The sequence below is a fragment of the Triturus cristatus genome, chromosome 1_2 (genome assembly GCF_964204655.1).
Source record: "Triturus cristatus chromosome 1_2, aTriCri1.1, whole genome shotgun sequence".
Lineage (NCBI taxonomy): Eukaryota > Metazoa > Chordata > Amphibia > Caudata > Salamandridae > Triturus > Triturus cristatus.
The window spans coordinates 441,980,890-442,000,535 of record NC_140580.1 but is presented as its reverse complement, the minus strand read 5'-3'; the positions used below and the strand labels follow the sequence as shown (position 1 = coordinate 442,000,535).

The following is a 19,646-nucleotide window of genomic DNA, read 5'->3' as shown; positions in this document are numbered from 1 at the left end:
GAGAGGACTGTAAGTGGGCAGTATGTTTGGGCTACCTCACGGATCAATAAGTCTTCTCTCTTTGTCAGTAATGGCACCCAATGCTGCCACCTAGAGAAGCTCAGCAGTGGCTAATGGCAAGAAGGTCTTGCCGCCTAAAGTCCTCCAACTGAGGCACCTGGCAGCCCATATTAGATTTTTACCCCCAATAATGGGTCTGGGAAGGAACCCTCCAGGTTAACTCACTGGTCCTGGCTGATGTTGACAAACTTTCTTCAACCTTATCCTTATAGTTGAGGAGAGTGGGGACTTTAAGGGCATGTGAGATCTTGCGGCACGAGTGGGTTGCAGAGTGAGAGAGTGGCAGCATTCACGTTGGTGTGATGCACTGCAGGGCTGTTAGTCAAACCCAGTGTTTCCCAATCTATGGGTTGAAACCCACTGGTGAGTCCCATGATGATTTTTGGTGAGTCGTGAAAGTCCAAGCAATGAATAAAGAGGTCTTTAGATTCAGTAATTATCTTCACACATTCGCTGCGCTTCAAAGACGGGGGTTAAACGTCAGGCTATGTCTTTTGACAAATCGCTGCTTACTTTTTTAACATAGTGATTGGTGTTTACGAACTCCTCTTTGCAGTCAAAGAAAAAACTTAAGTGAATTATGTGGCAATCTTGCTGGCGAACAGTGAGTGTGAAAAGAAAGGCTGTATGTAGGGTGTTATTTGTTTTTTGTAATGCGCAACAAAATGTAAATACCTGTAAATGAACTGTACACATTCAGCACTTAGGTAAGTAAAAATGGAGGAAATTTTTTTGTAATTCTGAAGTGTGATGGAAACAAAAATTTTAATAGGATCAAAACAATTTACTTGGTGATACGCAAATGATAAATATTTGCTGAAATCCAATTTCCACACTATCATTTGTGTGCAATAGATTTTTCAGTTAAATTGTATGCCTGTGCAAATTTAGTGGCCATTACATTTGAAAATGTGCTGTCTATACATGACAGCATACTACCACACGATGTCGTTACATAAAAAAATTGCCAACCTTATGTCCATTAAATGTAGGTGGGTCGCGAAAGTTTGTCGTTCTGTAATTTGGGTAGTGGTTCTGAAACATTTAAGAAGCACTGGTCTAACCACTCTTGTGCAAGACCTGAATGGACTGAATTGGAGAGATGGCTGTATGAAATCCTGTGTATTTTATATGCAATGGTTTGCATGGTGTGTGAGTAGACTGCAGTCTCTTTTTTTTTTTTTTTTTTTGTATAGCGTGGAATCAAATATTTCTGATGCATACATCTGCATGTGGATTCCTCACCTTTTGATTCCTCGCCCTTTGAATTATCCCAATGCGCATCATTCCACGGAAAAGTGGAATGCTGCGCACTGTGATAATTCAAAAGGTGAGGAATCCAAAAGGTGAGGAATCCACAGGCAGATACTGTATCCACCAGAAAAAGTGTTACCGAAGTTAAGTAACTTGTTTATATGTGCCGCATGGCGTTAGCTAGAAGACCGGAATAATACTGTCTATGCGTTCTACCCGATCTATTAAATTTCCAATACGGTTTTAACCGCTGGCTACATTTTAGCGAATGTATACAACTACTTTAATGGTACGTTCTTCATTTGTTAAATACAGAAAATACTTGCACTGGAAACTGAAAAGGAAAAGAACAGCCAGGAGCTTTCGGAGAAGAGGAAAGAAATCCTACATTTAAAAGAGAAGCTGAAGTCGAAAGATGGCGACGCCGTAAACTCTCAGGTTAAAGCGAAGGAAGCCGAGAGGCGGGAACAACTGTACAAGTCCCTTTCTGAAGAGACCGACAACCTGAAGAAACAACTATACACGGTCACCGCCAGATGTGTGGAGCTTGAAAACCGAGCCATTGCCAGCCAGGTTTCCCAGGTAATTAAGAATACCAGATTCTCTTCGATGTTGATGTGAAACACGTGCACGTACAGTTTATGCAAACGTGCAGTGATCTCACTTTGGTTGATCTTGTGATCACACAAGGTACTCAGGATGACACCACTTTACGGAAAATCTCCTTCTTCTATAAGAATTGAATTCATTAAATAAAAATGTGCAAAGCTTAAATCCGCCTCCAAATTATTGAAAAAAAGGTCAAAGTTAATTGAAAGGACATTTGAACCATTGCAAATTCACATATAGGTTTAACAAAATGTATAAGGTTGGGATTATATGTTTTTAGGTCCGATGTCAGCCGAGATTTTAATTTTAGTAAAGTTGCCTCTTCTGGTTACCGATACCGTGCTTGCTGTTTTTTTCACCTTTTGAGTGCTTGGGTATTAAAGCACCGAATCTAGTGGTTCTTATTTTTGTGCTGCACTTTTCCCAGCAGATGGCACTGTTGCCTTACAATGTACAGTGCTATCACTTACTCGCCATAGCAATTTATTTGACGAATGCGGCTAGGAAAAAAAGCTCGTTAAGTAACTCTAGTTCTCGAATATTTTGGTGAGAGTTTTTGGGTGTGTCTTTCAGTACTCTTGGTAAGTAAGCATGGAGACTGGAAAAAAACGGGCGCGGCAGTGCGTATTATCTGAAGAGGTAGAGGGACATGATGCACAGACTTACGAATTTAAAATATCTTTACAGAGTGAGAGAATTGTCCGAGATCTAGACAGGTGGGGCCATGAGCCCGGTCATCACCATCTGACCCACAGTCGAGGAGGAGCCTTCCTGGGTAGCCTTTCACTCTCCCAAAAATAAACAAAAGCTTCTGGGGGTGTCTTCAACATACATGGGTAGGGGGGGGGGGGCGAGGGAGTGTGGGGGGTTCATATTCCCTGATGGTCGTCTGCTGCTTAGAGCCGTGGCACGCGAACTGGGAAGCCTGCTCTGTGCAGGGGTTTTCATTTCATTTTGTGCACCCTGTGTGACATCTGCTCTTTACTGGAAGACCATGTGCAGAGCAGATATCGAGCAGTGTGGTGGCGCCTTGGCACACGGGTGCAAATCTCATCTGACAGACCCTTATGGGTGACTGAGGAAAAATGGAGTTAGCTTTCAACAATACAATTCAAATTCGTGTAGCCCACTTGACCACACAATAAGGACTGGGAATCAATGGCTAACGTAAGTGGGTTTATTACAAATTAGTAATCAATTCAAATCGATGAAATTAAGCATCTCTGATATAGAATTCAAAACGGAAGTGTTAGTCAGCAAAGAATCCAGTTGACGCATTAATATGCGCCTAGCGCAGTCGCATAAGTACAAATGGCGAAAATTTGAAAGTCATCTAATCGGAGCTCTAAGGATTGAGGATGGTTCTAATGGAAAAATCTCAAAGGAATTTAAGGAGTAGGAACGTTAAGCAGGAAGGTGCCAGCTTAGTGAGGATTTAAGTAGCACACCTCTAAAAGGGAGCAAGTGTTTAGCATATAGTTTACACTCAAGAATAGGGCAAGCAGAGCGGTCTGTACCTCTCGAAGTCAAAAGGGATCTGCTCTACATTCTAACACTGTTTACATTATTTAACACACAGATACATTATCATAGCTGGAAGCTCACACCATCATTCCAGGAAACAATAGAATTGCACTTCACATGCCCAATGGCAACAATTCAACATTTTCCCATCGCACAAAACCTGGACATCTAGACGACCTTGGATAGAACACTGTTGCTGATACACGATGAATAGTCACTTTTCTCTAACTCATCAATTGTTCACATTTCTGCCAAGATTTTCTTCTTGGGTCTCACGATCTCTAATACGTAACTCTCCTTTCTCTAAATGGAAACCTCGAAACTGCATCTGCAGGTGAGAGAGCATGCAAGGCAACCAAAAGCATTTCAAATTCAGGCCTAGTTAAATTAGCACTTGTATACATGAGCATATGTGCACATATAATTTCAAAATAAATAAAGCAATATAAATGTAACTTAGGTAAATGAGTTCATGTTTACACATGAATGTACTTGCAAATAAATGCAACATAACGTGAATCATATCTGTAATATGTATGAAAACTACATTTCGTTCGTGGTTAGGCTAAACCTTAATGTGCACACGTGTGGTTCTCTAGTTTCTAAAGTGAATTCATTTCAGTAATCTAGTTGAGTACTTCACATCTCATTAACTTAGGCAAACAGACTATATGGTGCTAAGTGCATGTATACATTGCGTTTCTGTGACATGTTAGGGTGGGGTCCAAATTATGCTGCTCCAAATACATGGCTGCATCATCAGAGTTGGAAAGGCCTTGCTTGAATAGCTGGCTCTTGGGGGCATCACAGCAAGCAAATTAGCCTATTTGAAATGTCTTGTTGAGTGGTCTACCTGGAAAGGCAGCTCAGTGTGATCACCCTGAGGGATGCTCCCGTCTGCTGCATTCCTGTGGCATACATTTAGGTCTATTGTCTACAATAAACCAGCACTTTACTGCTAACGGCACCTGTTCTTTACGCTGGCATGCCTAGAGTTTTCATTACAAATTTACACTTTCAGTCAGCAAACTTTTCTTCACCTTCTGCAGCCTATGGCAGGGCATACTACTTTTGGTTACTACTTCAGGACTGAGCTCGTGCTCTCAGTTCCCTTTTCTCTCTCTCTCACTCTCACACTCTCTCACTCTCTCACACTCTCTCACTCTCTCACACTCTCTCACTCTCTCACACTCTCACACTCTCTCACTCTCTCACTCTCTCACTCTCTCACTCTCTCTCCGTTCAGCTAGTTACAGAAAACCGTATCAAATTACAGACTGTCTTTCCGAACCAGTATTCACCAGGCAGACTATCAGTCTCTGAGACATCTGGGCTTGAGGCCTCAGATGTAATATTGTGTGAGAAGTTGGCCTGGCATATGCTGTTCCTAGTTATAGGGACACCTTGCACCAGTCCAATTCGACTCCTATTGATGATAGGTTTAAGACAACCTTTAAAGAAAGCTATCCTAGTGGTAGCTGTGGAGAGCAGCCTTCAGGCTAAGTCTTGAAGGAGTGTTAAGCTTATTGTTTTACCATAATAACCTCTTGAATAACCAAATGAAAGAGTAGCCCACACAGGTATATATATAAAATATATGTATTTATTCTAGACAGAATCCCACAGTCACTTTATGTGGCTAGTGGCAAAGTTACACTTCAAACAAGCATTTATAAACACAATAAATAGCACAGAAATCAATGGGCCCCAGGGGGGGACCAAACCATATACTAAAATAGTGGTATAAGAACCACGACAATTCTACAGGCAATGCCTAGGGCATTCAGGATCGCTGGCCCCTTAAGAATCCACCCACAGTTAAGAGGAAGGGGACCCACGGGAGGCGTGTGCAGTGCGAGAAGTTGCTATCGGGATCGCACTGTTAGCCTATGGAGAATGTCGCGGTTGAATAATTAAGGTTTAAGGACACTTCTAACAACAGTACAAAGTTAAGGCTTGAGACTTAAGGCTTTGGAGAGCCCACCACCACGGAAGTACCGAAGTACCACTGTTACCTGCCCCAGGGAAGCCGGGTGCATAGGTCGATTCTGGTGTCGGGTCGCGGGCTGATTTTCTATGGAAAAGGAGTCCAAACTGCTGCTATCTGGAAGTGTCGATGAAGTCGTGAAGATTAAAGTTGAAGAAAAGACAAAGATGAACCTGAAAGCAGAGGGGACAGAGTCTGGGTCACAGCACAGTGACCAGGGAGCTCACAGGAAGGAACTCGTGGATGTCGGGTGCTTCAGGTGTGGAAGGTACAGCTGGGCTCTGCAGTCACGAACTCCGGGAGGCTTCAAGGAAGGCCAGCTTCTGGAGGGCGACTGTCCCACGTCGGCTGAGGGTCGCTGCGGTGTTAGTGTCCCGATTGGATCCACTAAGCATTGGCAACCGCAACCCACGCAAGATGAACAAAGCAGCTGCTGGTGCAGACCCACGAGGTCTGAGGGTGCTCTCCTTTGCAGGGAGCGTAGAGCAGGCCTGGAGCAACCAGGGGAACTCTTGGAGAAGAAGATTGTCCTCCGTCAGGGCCCACAAGTCGAGAGACAAGGGACCGCGGAAGGCAGCAAAATGGAGTGCGTAAAAGGGCTCCCACGGGCCACCGGAGCGGGCCAGGGAGCTGAGAGTCGGCACAAATGCTGCTTGATGGTTGGCTCAAAAATGGGCCAAAGCACAACTTCCCCACTGGTCGGGGTCGTGTGCTGGACAAGAGGTGGCCGGTGTCTCGGGGTATGCGGGGATCTCGACACCCACGTGGTCCAGGGTGCTCAGACTTGCTGGGCACACTCGCAGGACGCTGGGATGCACTGGAGACCCACCTCGAGGTTGCTGGAAGGCGTCGAAGGTCGTGAGAGCAACGAAGTTCCAACTGGGTATCTTGTAGTCTTTTAGGTGCCTGCCAAGCAGGGGGATAACTCCTTTATCACAAGGGAGATTTCTTCAGTCAGCTGGGCAGCAGCTCGTCGAAGGTCAGTTCTGTGAAGTCCTGTACGAATCTAAGGCTCTAGGGCAAAGTTATTCCCATATATCCCCAAGATTAGGGGATGGTCCAAAAGAGAGCCTACCAATCAGAGTAGAGGCGGGAAAGGGTGGCTACACCCACTCCCCTTTGTGTGTTTCCCGCCTGGGCGAGGGGCAGGACGCCCCTGAACCGGTTCCAGGCGGTGTATGCAGAATTGGGGCTCTGCAGCTGCCTACGTGCAACTCTGAAAGGACATTTGGTGCACCCACCCTGTTCCAATCCACATATCCTGTCTGGAGAGGTGCTGGCACCTCCCTGCCACAGGAGCCCTATTGTCCAGATGGCGAGGCTGGGGTTTTCCCCAGCAACAGCCAGCCAGAGTCGTGTAGGTGGCGAACAGTAGCCATTTTGTGGTACATGTGCACTTTTAAATTGGTGTCCAAATTCTACCGCTTTTCCCATATCACCCTCCTAGCAAGGGGGAATCGTGCCCCCATGCCCATGGCTGGACTGGGGGTATGATTCCTTCATGTTTGACACCAAACACGATATGGTTCTGTGTAGCCATTCCTAAGTTACAGCGATGACGCAATAACTTATAATGCGGTTAAGAGTATATGGTATGGCTACACTACAAACAACCCAGTAACGATTTTACGAAGGTTGCAGAGAGGTCCTACTCACGTAGGGGTCCCCCCTCACACATACCTCAGCACCCAGCCCTGTAGGATTACCAGGGCCTGCCATAGGGGTGACCTATGAGAGTATATGTGTTGTAATGGTATGGGACATAGGGTACCTACATCCCTGTAAGGGGTGCTAGCACCACCTTACCCAGGCTACAGTAGTGGCCTGGTGGTGTCAGTTTGGGTGGCTGTCCCAGGGTGGCACAATAAGTGCTGCAGCCCTGGTAGGCCTACTGGGGGACCCATGCCCTGGGTACCTAGGGTACCATCTACAAGGGACTGGTAGGGCATGCCCAGCATCCAATTATGTTTGTACCTAGAGTACTCACAACAGTTTTAGGGAGAAAGCAGATAGGCTGGGGTCCTGGATAGCAGGATCCCAGCAAGACTAGTCAAAAACCACTTAAATACCAGGCAAAAAGTTGGGGGCAACCATTAGTCAGATTCCACTCTCCTACATATTGACTCTCTTGTTCACTGGTTGTTGGACCTCTCACTGTCTGCCTCGGTTTCTCCGGAGGTGCTGTTGTCATTGGCTTTTGTGTGTTTCTTGTATTCCGTTAAATTGGATCCTCCTCTACATCTTTTGTTGCATTTTCTTTTGTCTGATCAGATGTTCTCAGCCACTTAAACACTGACACATTTTTAGTTATATTTGTATACGTGTGTTACTGTTATCATGGTGCCTTTAACCTTTGTCACTGTGCATGAGCCGCACACTAATCCGATCCTTTATTTTCATCTTGGTGAGTCTTCATTAGAACTCGATCTCCTTTCACAACACTGGTTGGCCTTCCACCTCTCCTCAACCATATCCTTGTTGTATCGTCACCGAGCGTCCATTACAGGGATCTTGGGATGCAGGAATGCATTCTCTGTGGTTCAGGGATTGTTTCTTTTAATCCGCAGGAAATTGTAGATGGTCCATTCAATATTGATAGTTTGTTCAGTGCTGACTGGTTTTCATGAATCTCTCTACTTCCCTGTTGTCTTGAGCGCAGCAGAGTGTGAGCTTGTCATGTTGTATTCACAGATATATGTATTGTTAAAATTCACTCCTTCTAATTGGTGGACTGTTGACAGCCTTGAAGGTGAAAGGTAGACCACATGCAGATAATGTTTTCTCTCGTTGATTTCACATTTTCAAATGCTGTTGATTTGCACTATTTCAAAAACGAGATACTTCAGTACGCGTCTATGAAGACCATTGGATATTTTTAAACACAGTTGGCCATATTCTTTTACGGTTCACACCAGAACAGGAGTGCCTCCTCCACTAGTGGCTTGGGACAGTTGGCATTTGTGGAAGGTTTCTTTTACTAAGGTGCTCATGCTTAAAGTGTATTATGACGGTGTGCTGTGGTGTCTTCGATGGGAGAGCTATATAACTTTCATATGTAAATTAGCCGGAATAACTCTCTTAAGCCTACTCAGAACCAGGCTATCTGCGATGACTCTAGCTTGCCACACTCTCAACATGGCCTTCAGTGTGTGTTGCCTTGCCTATCTTCGTTCTTCTCGCCTGCTAGGAATAATATCCATGAATATGTTCTTATTCTGTCAATGGCTGCAGACATACCATTCTTGATGCCTTCCAAGTCCCAATCTGACTTTTTCCACATGTGTTGATGAGTGTGTTTTAGAGGATATTGACAATAAGGCTTCATAGAGTCTGAGATACTGACCCACCTCTTCAAATCATTGTGTGTTTTTACTTGCTGTAAAGGGACATACCTCTGTATTTTATTTACCCAAAATGTCCGTAAGTGAACTAACCAAGCTGTCCAGTTTAAGCTGGCACTAGGCATCACTCGCTCACACCCTTTCCTGCTCTCTTAGCTTTCCATAATATAGCTGAGGGCGAACATGCAGTGCACAAAGGGTATTATGAGTCTGATAGATATGACAAATGCCCCTGACCTGTATTACGGAGCTACAACAACTAAAAGGGCTCCAATAGCCTATACGTCTTATTTTTAATCTTGTACCACGGAGGTTACAATATCTCAACCCACCACTAGAAAATGTAATTTCCCCTGAGATCCCTGCTAGGTAAAATTTGACTTGCCTAGGATGCTGGGAGTGTAATCCATAATTAATTGTCCTAACATTCAAAACAACAAAAATAGAACTAGTGGAGAGCCCACCCATCAACAATTGTTGCTGGTGAGGAGCGGAACCCTGGGATGAAGGTTTGCGACTCTTAGTGGGCGAGTGGTTTGCCTCCTTTTTTATATAGATCCAAGAAGACCTGTACAGGAAGTGCTTCAACCTCTCTTGTATGTTAACATTTACAGATAAATGCAAGGTTGCAGTACTTTGTCTGAATTTCTGTGTCAGGACAAGGAGGGAGATTTGTATACCTTATACCACCGACTCACTCTCCATTGTTAGTTACACAGGAGACATGTTGGCCTTCTAAACTGCAGAGCCCACATCAACTCAACCAGGACAGAAGGATTCTGCAAAACGAGATTCGGTTCCTTGGAATGTAGCGCCAAAACAGCTAAAATGAATGCAAAGCCATTTTCAGTCGAGTAAAGGTCTAAATGTACAGCTTTTCATATAGTCTGCGCCGGGAAACCCTGCAAAGGGTAGCTGTGCGCAATATAAATTAAATTTAATAATAATAATACACGACCAATACCTCAATGAGTATCTCTACAGTTTACAAGCGGGATCTATGGGGAATGTTGACATGGGCTGTCAATGAATAATGAATAAAGCACTGCCAAAACGGGGGTCCACACAGTCTAGCTGGTTTCAACAAGGATAGCTGTGGCTCACCTTTAATAGTTTACCTTGAGGAGCAAGACAGCCCTCAAAGAAATAAATGAGTTGTGTATAACAAGTCAACTAAAGGGCGATACATTTGCGGACATTAAAAACAAATAGTCCCAAAACAAGTTTAATTACAAAATACAAATGTAATAAAGTAAGAAGCATAAGAGGATGGGAGGTGCGGAAGAAGCAACCGATGAGCTGAAAGGGAGATGGGGGAGCAACACAGGCCAAAGGGGAGCAGGTTGGGATGGGAGAAGCAACGGCTGAGTTGGGTTGTAACACAGCATAGGGATGTCAGTGGGGAGGCAGCACATGAGTGAGAGAGCAAAAAAAAGTACTCGCTGGAAGTGCTGCAACAAAAAAAAGTAGTCCCCTGAATGGAGGGATACTAGGAAAGAAGTCATAGAATCGAAAGAATGGTAAAAAAAAAAAAAAAACTATACTTAAGGGAAACATAAGAGGAAGGAAAGGCATTGGCCAAAACGCCAGTCATTGGTAAGTAATGCACTGACCCAAAGGCAGTTGTAAGTATTGGTATTTTTCACAAAAGGTCTTCGACAACAGACAAGCCTACAGTATAGCTGGCAAGACCTAAAAATGGAGCACGCATTTGTGAACTCTAATGCCATAAGCTAGGAAAGGATGAGCAGGCCAAATTGAGTGATTATGATGTGCAATTTCTATTAGATTCATGTAATTATTATGACTTCATGTCTATTGATCATCCCCATAGTTGCATGATTTGCTAGTTTAAACAGTTTTTTTTTTTTTTTTTTTTTTTTTTTAGGAAAGCAGTGCAGGCCAAAGTGGGGCGGCAGTGGAACAAAATGTAATTGAAAGCCAGCTAAAAGATGTAAGTATTAAAAGGGCTAACATTTAGAAGACTACCATTTTCTTGAAGTAATTTTTTGAGTCCTACCTTTTCTGCTTCAATGTGTTTTATATGTTCTAATTCAAGTCAGTCACTTCCTTGTTTGAAGTAGAAATCTGTGGTAACATTGGTTTATGGAAACCACACCCTGCTCTCTATTTCATTAATAATTTTGTTGAACACCATATTTGTTGTTACTAAAAAAAATATATATATTATAGATGCTAAATATAATGCATTACCCATGGCATTTCACATACCAGATTGTTTGTATTTTCCTATATTCATTTGTACTTCTAAATTAAAAGTACTACACAGAACCTGATCTAATGCAAATGCCTTCACAATAACAGTTGCTTCATACATATAGTGTATATCATGGTATTGCATGTCAGCACGTTTTAAATATCACTATTACCTAGGCAGTTGTACTCCCACTACCAATCTTTAGAGGATCGATGGCAGAGTCTGGCCATGCTGTCATTTTAACTCTATGCCTAATGATCACTGTCTGCTGCAACATCGATCATTCATCTCGCTGAGCTAACAAATTGGCTGGTAATTGAGGCTATTGGCTGCTTCCCAATCCTTTGAAGGGTTGTTCTAAATTAGTGAGGGAAGTGCTACATAGGAAGAGCAGTTTTATATAGTTAGGGACAGGACAGTGAAATATTCGCATGAGAGAATGTGAAGCAGTGACATGGTGTTTTCCAACATCAGTAAAAGTGTCCTGTATGAACCTATTTGTTCTCCAGATGTTCCTACCCCCAATAAATCTCATGGCATCGTCGTCAAATATATTTGATGATGCTATGCCAGAAGGGCAGGCCTGCTTTACATGTGGATGAGGTTGGTGGAGACTTGCACTGTTTGATCATCAGGTTACCTATGGCTTTTTTAGGTTGTATTTATTGAGAACATCGCGTTCAAAACCTGGTTATTCCCCTCTGATGTCCGAACAATGAAAAAACTAATTTTGTTTTTACTGCTTTGGTGTCAGAGCAGTGAAAAAAAAGGGCCCTCCAAACCTGTGTCTGCGCGCTCTCTCTCTTAGGGAGATCGCATGGCATGGAGGCAAATTCTGGAAAGGATTGTAAAAATTCAGAACTCAGGACAAATTCAGGACAAAAGGTCTATTTTAGGGACACATCCGAGGAGAGGCCATTCCCATACTTTATTAGTGCATTTATTTATTATATTGTACTATTTAGTCCCTATTCTCTGTATGTGATAGTCTCTGGATATGCGGCATTAAATTGGTACGTTATGTCCTTGTTCAATAGTGAATTTAATCCTGTGAGCACGGTATCGAGGGCATCCCCCAGTCTAAATTTACCCAATCTTTCTTGGAGATGAAGCCACAGCGAAATGTCAATTATGTTTCTAAACATTTTAAAGCCCATGGCAAATAGTTTGGGAAACATTAAGGTGAGGGACTTTTTCACCTTCTGCTAGTTTGGACAAGTTGAAAAAAAAACATCTGGCTCACCTCGCCCGCCACTGGAAGTTAAACCTAAAAGAATTAATGAAGCAGAACAAATGTGGGTGACCCTCTTAAACCTAATGTCAGATGTGAGGTACCCACAGCTTGTTTGTACCCTCACAGCACTAGAGTGCGCATCTGGGAATCTACATTTATCTCAGAATTCAGAGAACGAACTACCAGCCAAAGAGAACAGAATGTCCTTCCCATCGAATCAGACTGTCATGGTTGTTGTGCATTGTGAACAAGAGCACTCATGCCCCTGTTGATGTATGACAAATATCCAGGACAGGGACTCTGTGTGCTACAGCATATGCTAATTGCCCTGGCCCCCTGTGAAATGGGACAATGATCAATTTGTTATGGTCTATGTTGCTGTAAAGAAGGGGGAAAGAGTGACAGTCATTCAGTTAAGACTCATCCGGCATCTCAGAGGATAACAAATTGATCTAGGAACTTGATATAAATACCTGTTGAACTAAGGTTTATTAATTGATGGTTCAAATGAGAATACACTGTCTATGAAAGCCCTGAAGAAGTGAAAAACATTCCCTTTCTTCACAGAAATCGATCTACAAGTTTATGCCATGTATGCCCCGTGACCCTTTCCCCTGCTCAGATAAGGGGACATGGGGGAGCGAATGTATAATCTGTTATCCTGAGAACCCCACACAAATATTATATAATTTTTTTTATTTTTTTTATATCACCTGGAGTCCTGCCAATCACCACACCACTCGTCCATATTACCGTCCCCATCACCACCCAAATATCTAAAACTTGCCCGGTGTCTCACCACACACCTCCATCAGATTCATTGTTATCCATCTGTCCCCAAACCAAATATAACCCCCAGTGGTACCTAGTGTCCTGTCACCCTAGGTATCCACCCTCAGAAATAGGATGCCCTCACGTACAAAAATAACGACATGCCGTCATGCCACCTCCAGCACCCCCTTTGCTCATTTCCTCTCCTCACCCCATGCCAAAACACAAAATATCCTAACATCCTAACATGGTGTGCTCGCGCCACCCTACATCTCCGCCCCCCCCAGCCCCCCCCATCCAACCCGGCGCTCTATGCTCTCACACTGAAAGCAAACAGCCAGTGCTGTGCTTCCAATGGCTCCATGACAGCAACTTGTCAGCTCAGGGTACATTTCCTTGTCACAGCAGGTCTGCAGATACTCACCCTGACAGGGGAGATGGTGTTTGGTGGTACAGGAGTGACACCCCTATTCCCCGGGCCTTTGGGGACCCGGGCAGCTTCAGGTCACCAAACAAAAAGCACGCGAGTAGAGTGATCACCCATCCATTATTTAACCCTAATGTCCATGATTTATGTTATAACGCACAGTATTTGTTTGTAATTTTAGCCTTTCAGGTAACCAATAAATGCTAATTCCAATGGTTGAGACATCCTAGAAGAAGTGAAAGGGAGGGAGTCTCCTGTGCTGTGATCCCAGGGAGAGGCAGAAATCTAAACAAGAAACGTGCCTTCTTGCCAGGGTGCGACACAAACAAATGCAAATGTGTGCAATTTGTTTATCTGCAAATGTCAAAGCTGCTTGTACGCCGCTATAAGTGTGAACTAATGGAGTCATTTGAAACTTCCGAATGACAAAGATATTTACTTTATATTAGATATTGTAAGGGTGTTCCAAGCTGACCTGCGGAGTGTGTGTTTGAATAGGCAGTTATAAAAAATGCTTGCATCAGGTATAACGTAACACACCTGAAATGAAAAGTAAATGAAAGTTAAACTAATCAGTGGGAAATGCACTATTTTAAGTTACAAAACCTCTATTAGTTTATGCAATCACTGCAGATGACTATTTATACAACCAGAGGCTCATAGAATCAAATCTCGTTTGGTGTAGCAGGCAAAAGTGACTTTTGTATTTTTAGTGCTAGGGGGTCCCGGCATGTCCCAGAAAGCATTGTGAATGTGCAAGCCATTATTTTAAACTTGAAACACACAATATAATATAAGCTGCCACAAAATGATCAAAATATTTTAGGTTAAAGGTAAAAAAAAGAAAAAAAGTGCTTCAAAAGTATAGATTTTAGTAGTAAGCAGATTACCTTATGGCGAAAAATCAACAAAATAGTTACAGAATATTTTGCTATTTTTAGCCATTAATTTGATTCTCCCTCTGTGCTCACTGACCCCTTCCCCATTGCACCAGATCACAGTATCCATACTTTATTTTATGTACTTAGACAGCTGCATTGAAAAGCTATGTAATATATGAAAAGGGCAGTGATATTAGCATATGATGTCCTGCCTTACCTTACTTTCACTATGTACTTTATTTTTTATATTTTATCAAATTAACCTGTGATTATATTTATTTAACACAGTATACCCATCATCTGACAGAATGGTAAAAAAAAACACTATCCACTCGTGTTAAAGGGGATTGAGAAAAATGAATTAATCTAGCCAGTTGCTTAATTGCACTAAGTGTGACTGGAAAGCCTGGGCTCAAATCACGGATTCCCTGCATGACTAAGTTGTGTGATCCTTGTCAAATCAATTTACTTAATGTGTCTAATTTACCTGATAGTGACATTTGAGAGCACTTTCAAACAATTCAGTTCAAGATGGATTCTTTACAAAGAACTCACTTGTATATATTTTAATAGCCGTAATGTTCCACCGTCCATAACAGTAATATTGCCCATGATGTTCGAGACACCAGACAATTGGATCACTTTGTTCGTTCATAGCGAGGTCAGGAAGAAGGGTTAATAAATGTTTTAAAGTTTGTTTAGAAAGTTTCACTTCAAATGTCAATGCAATGTTGTCATCTAGTGTATTAATTGAAGCAATGCCATATGTTAAACAATTCTTACATTTTAAAATCTTTATCAGTCTTACATTTTGTTTGTTGTGCAATTTACGTCCCTAATATTTTGAAGACTCTGCATGTTCTTTGGCACTTAGGAATGAGCCAGATCACTGGCTTGGGTCTACTGCAGAACCATTTTAAGACATGGACAGAGTGGGAACTGCCCAGGGCATAACCTTCCAAGGTATCGGCCACTGCTTGCCCTTGACAAACACGTCTAGACCATTACACCGGCAGAGTTTCCAGGGTGGGTGAGTGCTGCTTGCTCAACCACTTAACAGGGTCTCTTCTGTGCCAGGCCTCTGTGCGGAGACTACTGTCCAGATATGCAATACTTTCCAATACTCATGAAGGACCCATCTTGGTTGATTTAAGGAATTGTCCCACCTTGTTCTTCTCTTCATTACTTGTCCGGTTCTTAACAAAAAACCTTTGAATCAGTTGCTCTGGATCCCTCTTCTGATCTCAGTTTCATCCTGTTCTTCAGTTCTCTTTGGCTGGTAGTTCGTTCTCTGAATTCTGAGATAAATGTAGATTCCCAGATGCGCACTCTAGTGCTGTGAGGGTACAAACAAGCTGTGGGTACCTCGCATCTGAAAATTAGGTTTAAGACGGTCACCCACATTTGTTCTGCCTCATTAATTATTTTAGGTTTAACTTCCAGTGGCACGCGAGGTGAGCCAGATGTTTTTTTTTTTTCAACTTGTCCAAACTAGCAGAAGGTGAAAAAGTCCCTCACCTTAATGTTTCCCAAACTATTTGCCATGGGCTTTAAAATGTTTAGAAACATAATTGACATTTCGCTGTGGCTTCATCTCCAAGAAAGATTGGGTAAATTTAGACTGGGGGATGCCCTCGATACCGTGCTCACAGGATTATATTCACTATTGAATAAGGACATAACGTACCAATTTAATGCCGCATATCCAGAGACTATCACATACAGAGAATAGTGACTAAATAGTACAATATAATAAATAAATGCACTAATAAAGTATGGGAATGGCCTCTCCTCGGATGTGTCCCTAAAATAGACCTTTTGTCCTGAGTTTTGACCCAGAGTTCTGAATTTTTACAATCCTTTCCAGAATTTGCCTCCATGCCATGCGATCTCCCTAAGAGAGAGAGCGTGCAGACAGGTTTGGAGGGCCCTTTTTTTCACTGCTCTGACACCAAAGCAGTAAAAACAAAATTAGTTTTTTCATTGTTCGGATATCAAAGGGGAATAACCAGGTTTTGAACGCGATGTTCTCAATAAATACAACTTAAAGAAGCCATAGATAACCTGATGATCAAACAGTGCAAGTCTCCACCAACCTCATCCACATGTAAAGCAGGCCTGCTCTTCTGGCATAGCATCATCAAATATATTTGACGACGATGCCATGAGATTTATAGGGGGTAGGAACATCTGGAGAACAAATAGGTTCATACAAGACACTTTTACTGATGATGAAAAACACCATGTCACTGCTTCACATTCTCTCATGCGAATATTTCACTGTCCTGTCCCTAACTATATAAAACTGCTCTTCTTATGTAGCACTTCCCTCACTAATTTAGAACAACCCTTTGAAAATAATGTTAACGGCGTTTCGACCCTGTAAGTTGTATATGGGTCTCATCAGGATGGAGAATGACCTGGGGGAACTTATGCCTTGACTTAAAATAAAATTGATGGCAGAGATAAATTCCTCTGTGAAGTGCTAAAGACCACCAAGTGAAAGCATCAATGATAACACAAGATTTAATGGTATACTCTCAGGTTTTTACCAGTGAGACAATAGGCTGATAAACAACTGAGTTGGACAGTGACATTCCTTCGAGACCGCTACAATTCTGCATCGCTTAGATCGTAGAGGCTACGTGGGCTCACTAATAGTACCCTGTTTATTATCAGCCTATTGTCTCACGGGTAAAGACCATTTAACAAAAACCTTCCAAATACTCGGTTGTCTGGGTAATGCTTTTCTATCTAATCTCCGAAAATAGTCCTCGGAGATAACCCCCTTAAAACCCATTTGCAAGGTTGTGTTTAAAATCGTTCTGACTCTAGATGATGGCACATTCTGCTATCAGGTGAATCACTTTTCCAAGATTTCAACCATGGAGCACCAGTCCCATCTGCCGGCTTTAGACCGGGCCAATGAGTGGTTTTCACAAGAAAAGCACTCTTATTTAGCCTCATAAAGTAGACTGGTATGCAGTGCAAAGTGTGTGTGGTAAGCATCTTTCAGTGACCTCTTGTGGCCACTTTGTAATACAGAAGCATTTGGGTGCCACCTATTGGCCCTTCTAGCGCATTTAAAATAATATCTATCACATCTGTGACTGGAGATACATGCACAGTAGACAACTCTGCAGAAAGAGAGAGCATTGTTATGAATGATTAGAAACTCAGTCTGGTTAGAGCTTATTGCAGTCCCCAACTCGTCAAATTTTACCTAGCTACACATTTTATATAATTGGAAACGACCTTTAACAAAATTAATGCTGTTTTAAATGAGGAGTAAGTGTATTTGTTTGCCAGAGCGCCACTGTCTGCCTCTTCTGTGCAGACAGGCAAAGACAACATGTTGCCTTTCCTGACCTGCTCACAGCATACTTTTGTTTCTCTGATGTTGTGCTAACACAAGTACAGGGAATGACTCTTCAATTTGAAATGTTTAATAGGAAGCTGAAGCCAGCTGCTGCTGCAGATGGCATGTGGAGGTTCTTGTTTTATAAGGTTTTTACCACTTGAAACTTCTATTAATTGAACTGTTGAGCAAGAAATATAAAGCTCAAAGAAATGCACACCTCTGTGTAAACATTCCTTGTGGTGTTTTACTTTAGTCTCATGACTTCCTTTAGTCTCCCTCGCCTTCTGGAGTAGAGCCATGTCTCCTTTAGGGTATCTGAGCGCTTAGAATGTAGTGTGTGACACAGACACTTTACATTTGAAAACGCTTTCTTTATGTATATTATATTTGCATAGCACAAACCTATCCAAAAGGCAGCGGGCTGCTCGCTTTACTCTGCCCAAGGTAAAGTTGAAGTCAACAAGGGATTGGAGAAATAGCTGTGGTCCTGGGGCAGAAGTGGACTGTTATTGCATTGTGACGAAGTGTTCTTTAAAGAGGTGCCTTCTTCAGTTCTTTTTGAAATTGGGACAGGACTGCAGCAGTTCTGATGCGCTGAAAATGTTGTTTCAGAACCTGGATGTATAGATAGTGAAGGCCTGTAATGATTTAGGGCTGGATTTAGAATTTGGGTGACGGGTACCCTGTCAAAATCATCATGGATATACCTTGTGCCTTATTACAAGTGAGTTATATCTTAATGCACTTGTAATAAGGCAGACTGGATATCAGTCAGATTTGTGATGTAGTACCTGTCCACCAAACTCTGAATCAGGCTGATAGTATTTAATGGACTTTGGAAGAAATTGGGGTATTTGTTGAGAGGGGTGGAAGCCGCACTCTCATAATAAACACAATCCATGCCAGGATGAACCACAAAAGTCACTAAATAAACCTTCCCTTTACCCTCTGGTAGCTTGGCACAAAGCAGTCGTGCTTAAACTAGAGCTCAATTATTAAAGTATTTCTGCTCACTGAAACAGTAATAAAGTGAAAACCCAATGCAATAAAAATCCCAAATCAATTTATAAAAATAGAGCACACCTGACTGGTTAATGTAATTTACTTTTAAGTCCCAGTATATGGTACTACATGGACCCGGAGCCGGTAAATTAAATGCTTCTAGTGGGCTGCAGCATTCATTGTGCCTCCCACTAAAGTAGCCCTTTAAATATGTCTCAGGCCATTCACTTCAGCATGCAGTGCAATGCTAAACTGCCATTTTGACCTGGCAAAAAAAACCTTTTACTGAGCCCAAAGCTTCCTTTTTTACACTTACAAGTGACCCCTAAGGTAGGTCCTAAAGGTTCATAGAGCAAGGTGCATGGTGTTTAAAAATAGGACATGTGTTTAAAGATTGCATGTCCTGGCACTGAAAAACTCCCACACCTGGACCTACCTCCCCTTTGTTACTCTAGACAGTTTGGAGGCAGACACATGGGAAGGGAAAGAACGGACCAGAACCAGTTTAGTGGTAGCTAAAGAGAGTGACCCCCACACGCAGGCTTGCACTGGGTATAAAAGTGGTACCATCCCAATGTTCCAGTAGAACACTCCTGGACCTGTGGAAGATTCAGAATTCTGAAGAAGGAAGACTGTACCTGCTTACCTAGAAGTGACTCCAATGGTCAGTTGGCTGACCTCCTGTTTGAGCTACGGGGCTACAGCAAACTTCCAGATGTCTTCCCTGCAAATGACCAGGACCAACTGAACCTGTATGTGCCCTGCTGCTAACCTCTGCCTGAGTGAGTTCTGACTCCCAAGAGGTGCCAGACATGGATAATGTTTATTAAGTGAGTGGAGCCCTTAACCCTCTCAACTAATAAACCAATTTCTTACACTCGAGAGCCCCTTGTGTACCTCTCATATTATAATATTTATTTATCCAAGTGGCGTCTCCCATTCTGGTCCAGTAAATAAAAAAAGCAAATGTCACCACT

The 19,646-nt window shown here is 42.6% G+C and overlaps 2 protein-coding genes across 3 annotated transcripts in view; one reads left to right on the top strand and one right to left on the bottom strand.

Moving 5' to 3' along the window:
• The window catches only part of CEP55 (centrosomal protein 55), a 195,025-nt gene that overhangs the window by 64,368 nt on the left and 111,011 nt on the right, over window positions 1–19,646 (top strand). For both annotated transcript variants that reach the window (XM_085606124.1, XM_085606125.1), the window contains 2 exons: window positions 1,630–1,896; window positions 10,664–10,729. In XM_085606124.1, the coding sequence (XP_085462250.1) occupies window positions 1,630–1,896; window positions 10,664–10,729 (333 nt within the window). The remainder of the gene's footprint in view (window positions 1–1,629; window positions 1,897–10,663; window positions 10,730–19,646) is intronic.
• Window positions 1–19,646, bottom strand: part of LOC146867463 (uncharacterized) — a 67,949-nt gene that overhangs the window by 46,811 nt on the left and 1,492 nt on the right. The gene's annotated exons all lie outside the window — the stretch shown is intronic.